At 39.8% G+C, this 7,500-nt stretch overlaps 1 protein-coding gene across 1 annotated transcript in view; it reads left to right on the top strand.

Moving 5' to 3' along the window:
- The window catches only part of LOC137984579 (low-density lipoprotein receptor-related protein 1-like), a 123,250-nt gene extending 116,185 nt beyond the window's left edge, over positions 1–7,065 (top strand). The window contains exons 59-64 of the mRNA XM_068831749.1: positions 135–239; positions 949–1,083; positions 2,983–3,062; positions 3,779–3,866; positions 5,333–5,465; positions 5,817–7,065. Coding sequence (XP_068687850.1) covers positions 135–239; positions 949–1,083; positions 2,983–3,062; positions 3,779–3,866; positions 5,333–5,465; positions 5,817–6,053 — 778 coding nt within the window. The 3' untranslated portion in view covers positions 6,054–7,065. The remainder of the gene's footprint in view (positions 1–134; positions 240–948; positions 1,084–2,982; positions 3,063–3,778; positions 3,867–5,332; positions 5,466–5,816) is intronic.
- The last annotated feature ends 435 nt before the right edge of the window (positions 7,066–7,500 follow it).

Raw genomic sequence — 7,500 nt, 5'->3', positions numbered from 1 at the left:
TATCACCTCGGGGATGTGATAGAACTTGTCCAATCACAGCGCCCTTCTGGACAATGGGGTGAGCAATTATTCCATTTTATCTTTTGCGCGTTTTATGTTAAATGAGTTTTCTCCATCTCTTTGTGTTTGCTCAGTTGTTTACCCCGAACAATGGGTGAAGTTTGTGAAGTGACTTGTGCTTTGTTCAGCTGCAGTCATGGTGGAACGTGTATCATACTACACGGACAGTTTGCTTGCTTGTGAGTTATGGCATCGATACATTGTTTAATCTTCCATAAGGGACCAATTCCATCCCACTTTTACAAGTGTATTTTATTGGTGCAATCACCCGTTAATTCTCAGAGGAGGAAACAGTGACCACTTCTGTTAAACACCAGTTTTGTTGAACGCATGAACTTCGTAAAAACACTCTCTCGGCCGTGAGTGACATCATCAGTTATAGCTCTGATTCATAACGAGCTCGGGCGCGCGGATTAGTTTTTATTCATGTCCAAAGTAAAGCTAAGTATTATTACTGTTTTTTACTGTAAAAGTATAAATCAACGAGGAAGTGTTCGCTTACGGAACCAACATTCTCAACGTTATTTCTTCAGATTTCTCTCTTGAAGTTATTTCTTCACATTCTAGAAGTCATCCTTCTAAGCAAAAATTGACTCAGAAAGTTGAAAGAAGTTGTTAAATTAATCTGCCTCCCCAATTTTAAGCGTCTACGGTTTGGCAGTCAGTGAACTATTGGTCATCAAAAACTGATAAATCGTTAAGTGTCAAAATTGCTGATTACCCAAACAACCTTTGTTCAATTATTTGAATTTTCGCACCTTCGGGTCTCATCCACAAGAATTGCATGTGAACTTTAAATAGCCGAAAAATCGGACTCCATCGATCAGGGGTTAATGGCCGCCTTAGTTTGATAATACGTTCTAAGTTAATGACGTTTACCTCCTTTAGATGTCGAAAGGGATTCCGTTATGTGGGAAACACGAGCTGCGTATTTGACGAGTGCTATGAAGAGAATCGTAATGGCAAATTGTGCGGTGAACTTGATTGCGTCGTTACAAACGATAGCAACGAGGCAGTTTGTAGGTAAGTGATAATAGCGATATTTTCTGTTTCCAAACATTGACGTCACCATTCCTTTGATATGCAAATTTGCCAACCACGGAACAAAAGAAGTCATTGTTTCAACAAAAATTTGGTTTATCAAGGGAGTTGATAATGCAGATTGGCCACCGTACAGAGATTCTAAAAGCTGAAGTTTCGAGCGTTAGCCCTTCGTCAGAGCTAACGCTCGAAACGTCAGCTTTTAGAATCTCTGTACGGTGGCCAATTTACATTATCAACTCCGTTGATCAACCAAATTTTTGTATACTTCTTCCCCAACGACTCAACACCACAGTTTCTTTAGAAACTACCCCCTTCATTGTTTCAACAGCCGATTAGGTTCGGGTTGGCATATTAATAACAATGGGTGACGTCATGAGCAACATCGCTATACAAGACTAACTGCAGCTTAATCGGAGGTGTATTAAACACGAAATAATATAGGCACACGAAATAATATAGGCACGCGAAATTTGGCAGAAAGTGGGAGATACTACGAATAAAGCCATAGGGTTTGGTCATTCAGAGCTGCGAATCGACGGCCTGTTGGCAGCTCGTTGTTTATAATAATACTCAAGTAATCACTGAACGCTCCCGGGTATTTTGAGCCGTGTAGGCAGCGTACTTTTCCAGTGTAACAGTATTTTCGCGACATAGAGTTTATAGACCAAATCGGCTAAAATGTTGTACCCAATTCAAATCTCCCGGGGTTAACATTCTTACATTATAGTGTAGCATTCACATTTAAGGTGCTACTATGGTAAAAAATTCATTTTTTTTCTTCAGATTGCTCAACACTTGACTGGCAAATTTTGAAGCTTTGATTCTTATCCGAAGGCTATTTACTAAGCCGTCTTCACACTCAACGTTGATTATGATCAACTGAAGTATAATTCAGGCAATCATACTCCATTCAATTTTCTGTTCACATCTGTGAAAATTCAAATACATTAAGCAGGATGAGGTTGAGCATGATATCATGCGAAAACCGAATTCAATAATTGTTTTATTATACATTTTTCACATAATTCATCCTCAGAAACAGAAGCGAAGCGTTCAGCCATTTTGTTTCTGAGGAGAACACTCCAAGGGGCTGAGTAACCAGGCAGAAGTTGAACTTGACATGATAAATGTAATATCTGCAGCAGATATTACATTTATCATGTCAAGTTCACAAGCTATTGTGAATTGATTGCATGCTCTCGACCAATCAGATTTTTCATAGTGAGTCTGATGTATAATAATACATACGATAGCCGCCATGTTGGTTTTCATTAGCCATGTGTTATGCTGGTGGGCAAACATTGGAAAAAAGGCAAATTGCGGAAAATCGGCTCGTCAAAATATTGAAATAACATTGCTCAAAGTCCATTTTAGTATATAGAATTAAGTACCTTTTATAATATATATATATATATATATCTTTTGATTGCTTTTGACAGTTTAACTTCCTACTTCATTAGCTGCTCATTTTTTACGTAACTTGTGTTATAATTCTATTTTACTACTTAGGTGATAAACATTCAATGAACGTGAAACAAATCATCTGTGTGGCTAACATATTCGTTATAACCTCTCGAACTTGTGTTGTTTACCCCCTCAGAAGTGTATGGCTAATTTGCATGATAATAGCAAATCCAACATGGCGGCCATCGTGAATAAGGTCTATTGACATTAGCATTTTAGGCTGCGTTTGCAATACGGTAAATGCAAACTACGGCAAATGAACATTTATTTTTAAGCGCAGCGAATTCGAAGATGCATTACATTCAGTCAAACGGGGTACTGAAAATGAACAAATATATGGGCTGCTTGCCTTAACCTCCGAATATTGAGGTTACTTTCGTTTGAGACATCAATTTCTTTGCTGTGTCTATTCAGATGCCCGGACGGAACGTTGGCAAGATCATGCAAGGAGTCGGTAGCCCTGAGAAGAACGGAAAGCGGAGGTACTCGACAGCGTAAGTACTGTCACAGTTTCAGGGTTTGCGCTACTTCTGGAATTCCTGGAAAACTCCTGGAGTTTTGAAATTTTCTTCCATGGCCCCGGAAAACTCCTTGAAAATTCAATATTTTGGCGTCAAATCCTGGAAACCTCCATTAATTTATCTATCAATATTAGTTGCAGTATTAAACAATTGAATCGTTTTTTCCAAAAATTGCAGTTTGTAAATAAAAAAGCTGAGCCGCTAAAGCTTATTGATGATGAATTAGATATTGAGAAAAAACGAATGAGATGGCTATGAAAAAAGGTTTCTCTGCATACACTTTGACTAGTAAGTAACTTGTTCTAAAGGAAGATTGATGTGAAATTTCCAAGTTTGGGTCTTGGATTTCCTTTTTTATAAGCTGGGAAACTCTTGGCATTTTATAAGCTCCTGATAGTACAAACAATGCAGTTTAAACCCCACAGTCAACCCCACAAGCTGTGGCTTTACAACTCAATTTTGGTTTCAAAGTCAAGCTTTTCTAACTATCAACGAAACCGTTATCGCTTTTATAATTTAACACGTCGGTTTCAAGAACCAACGGGAATGAAATGAGCTGCAACTCGAAACAGTTAGGTGCATTAATTTCGTTATCCGCCGGTAGTCGTGAAACTCGCGAAGTGCACCTTGGGCGCCGAATTAATTAGCTTTTTGGCTTCTAACAATTTTCTTGTAATTTTTCTCCACAGTGGCTCCTCAAATTATTGTACCCGTAGTCATGGCTTCGTTATTGTTAATAGCAGTCTTGGTTCTAATCTACTGTGGCCGACGTGGACTGTAAGTTTGCTTCCGTTTCTACAACTGCAATACAGAACATACCGCAAACGTGGTATATTTTGGATCGTTGGTTCATTGAGAATGTTTCATCCACGTTTTACCCGAGATTCCCGTTTAAACGGGTTCAGCATCTGCTTCAACATGCATTCAACACTGACGAACCAAATGGTGGGAGCGTTGAAACACTCTGTTTAACAAAATGTTGTGGACTCACAAAATGTTGTGGACTCACTCGGCTGCGCCTCGTGAGTCCACAACATTTTGACCACTGTGATGACGAATATCGTTGTCGGTAAGAGTACATACAACGCTGAAACACTTTCGATTCGTTTTTTACCACAATATTAAACGCCAAAGAAAGTATTTAGTTCAGAGTGTAACCAAAACCATGACACAAAGAAATAGCAAGCCTTGTCTGCAGCGTTCTCGCAATATGATTGGCTTATTTACCAAAATGAGCGTTCCTGGTTGGCTATTACGTTGCGTGACAAATTGACGCGAGCAGCGTTCTCTAGACTCTTATCGACAACGGCAAATTAGATTGCGAGATTACAAGCAATTGTGGTAAAATATTTAATTCAGTTGGCGTCCATCGTTAACTATTTGGTTTCTTGTTCTAAGTTTCTCGCAATCAAAGGTTTGGCACACCAGCTTATCTTTGGTTGGACAAATGTTGAATCCGTTGAAACGCGCGGGACCTTAATACGTTGTCGTATCGCCCGCCTTCATTATCACTCCCACCTTTTACTTGGTGTGTAATTTGATTAACTGTTGACCCTGGATTGGTGAACTCAATTGGCCTGGTTTGGTGGAATACCGATGTTGGTGTTGATGATGATGATGATGATGATGATGACGCGGCAATATTATGATGCTCCACTAATTAAATCTTGATACTGCAACTGTTGCTGTCACATTAAAGGATCTTGCATTTGTGAAAATGATCGTATGTTGATGCAACAGAATGCGAGTGTTTGCAAAACTCGTTGATCAATCACAAACATAAAATGGATGTTAATTAACACAGGTGTTTGCACATTACTGCTATTGAAGTTGATTATTGCGCAAACGAAGGTACATTCCAAGCAAATGATTGTCCAAAGATGCAAATGCGTATCTTTTAATGCTATTGAGTGTTACTGCTTATGGCTAAAATCGTTCATGAATGTGTTTTCGCGTAAATGGATTATGTGTGGTGTAAATGAAAATAGTTTCGCACCATTGTTTTAACTATTGGCACAAATGAAATTTTATTTCTGCTAATGAATGGCCAAAGGTGTATTTAAGATACATTTGGACAATATTACCTCGGCTATCTTCTCCCTCTCTCTTGAATTTGTCACGTTTATTTACACCACGGGATAATGATGTTGTCAGAGGTAACAGAAAGCAAACCATTTTTGTCTCATGATCGTCTTTGTAAGTTATGTACCAACATTTTCTCTTTTTTTTCTTTCTCCTTTAAGGATCATGAAGAAAACAGAATACAGTGGTATGAACACGCGGGTGGGGAATCCATCGTTCCTTTACGATGAAATGCTTGACGACTACGAAGATAGCACTACAAACCCGAACTTTGCTTGGTCACACGATGGAAAGGTAAAAAATGCTAAAGAAATTACCTTTTCCCCAAAGGAACCGAGTTTTTGGGGACTTGCTGTGTATGGCATCTGTTGCGCGATTTGGCGCGTTTAGAACCGGCTATTTGCTGTCTGTTTCCCGTTTTCCCGCGCTTAGCGCGCGTTACTGGTTTCTTGACCTTTGCACAGGTTTGTTTTCCCGCCTGAGCTTTGGATTAGCACTTCATGACAGTGATACCCTTGCACCCTTTGCCCACTGTCCCATATGGCTTTCGATCATTGCTCCATTACATGGTCTAATGTTATTATTAGCTTAGCGTTGCAAATTGCAATTGAGCAAGAAATTGTCCCTTTTATTTTTTTTGTTTAGTCTGCAACTTTCTCCAACCCAGTCTACGAATCAATTTATCGATCAGACGCCAGTTTGGACTCTGAAGTGTTAAGCAGCCGAGAACCAACCAAGATCAAGTTCCGAAGGAGCAAAGCGGACTATTCAAACCCTGTTTATGAAGCACTGTTGATGCAAAATGGATCCAGACGGTCTGGAACTGAATTCCGCGAAAGTTTGCTTGGGGACCCTGGGGAGAGTGAGGATACGCAATTTTAACGTTTGGGGAATGGCGACTATTGGTCACCGGCAAAACCATGTTATTTTGAAATCCAAATGGACGAAACGTTAGTGTTGGTGAAGACATGATGGCTCTGGTTGTAGGATATTAACCAGCAGTTTCAACCGGCGCCAGTTGGTTCAGTTTATAAGTGTTTGTGACACTTGTTTGTGTTTGTTTGTGAAAATCGTTCCATGTGGAACACAAAAAAGGTTATTTGTTCCCTGTTCTTGAGGCTCCATTTATAAATAACCTATTCGTGGCGATGGATTCACGTTGGCAGAAGCAAAAAGCGCAAAAATCAATAGAAAGCATCCTCCAGACACCGAAGAAAAACCAATCATCAATACCAGCCGCTTTGGGAGAGATATCCCTCGGTGTCGAACACAAGCCGGACAATCGAATGGTGTACGGGGCAACCTTTCTCGAAGTTCCAGAAAACAAATCAGTTTTGAAAATTTATTTTAAGTGCTCAGAGTTGAATGTCATCCATTTCTAATTGATTTTGAATAACCTTTCAAACTTCACAAAATTTAGAAGCAGTTACTACTGTGATCCTGGAATGCTAGGTAGACCAACGCCAAACAAACGAATACAGGTTAGGTGTTCCGTTCTCAGGATCATAAGATTTTGCTGGCACTAATAGACTCTTAAGGGTTAATGTTAGGTGAGGGTTTGCTTAACGGTGTTGTAACTGTTGCCAACAAGCAACTGTCTGCGTTCTTCGTTGGGTTTCTTTTCTGTCGATATTCGCTTTTGTCGGTTTTGGGCGCTTGGCGCAGGCTTCATATTTCCTCGATGTAATCTGATTGGTTCTTTTCACTCTCCGAGTCGGATGTTTGTAAAAGCGCTCCAGTCAGTGGTTATCGTCAAATGATTTCACTCTGTTTTCACTGAGCTGAAAGGGATGTCGTATTTATTTGAAAGTTTAAGGTTTAACCTTGTACGACTTTCAAGAACGTATTTTTCCAGTAAAGGAAAGCAACAATAAATAAAGTTACTTGAACGGTGTGGATGATCGCTAAATGTGTGTGTAATACAGTCACGGCTGAATGAAGTGTTGCGCATTAAGAAAAGAGAATAACTCTCCAAACAGTTTTTTGGCATCCCATCATCTTTTTATCCTGAAATTTCGGGCTCAGACCTCCAACGTAAGGTACGCCCTTCACAGTCCGGGATAGGAAACAAGTTTTGGTACAACCCGTTTTGTGACGTCACTTCAGGTACGAAGTGGTTACCTCGAAAGACAATAAATTTCGCTGATATTTTACTAAAAGGCGAGAGGAAAAAGGTAAAAAACGTACAATGTGCAGGTGAATTTGATCCGTTCCTGAAGTGAAGTCACGACTTGGCTTGCACCATTGCACCAAGTTCATTCAAGCATCCGCTCAACTTCATTGTACGTGGCGGTTAGGGTAGTTAGAGTGCTCGACTCCGGATCGAGGG

This window comes from Montipora foliosa, chromosome 14 (assembly GCF_036669935.1).
Source record: "Montipora foliosa isolate CH-2021 chromosome 14, ASM3666993v2, whole genome shotgun sequence".
Taxonomy (NCBI): domain Eukaryota; kingdom Metazoa; phylum Cnidaria; class Anthozoa; order Scleractinia; family Acroporidae; genus Montipora; species Montipora foliosa.
The sequence above is the reverse complement of the archived record's forward strand: the minus strand, read 5'-3'. Positions and strand labels throughout refer to the sequence as shown.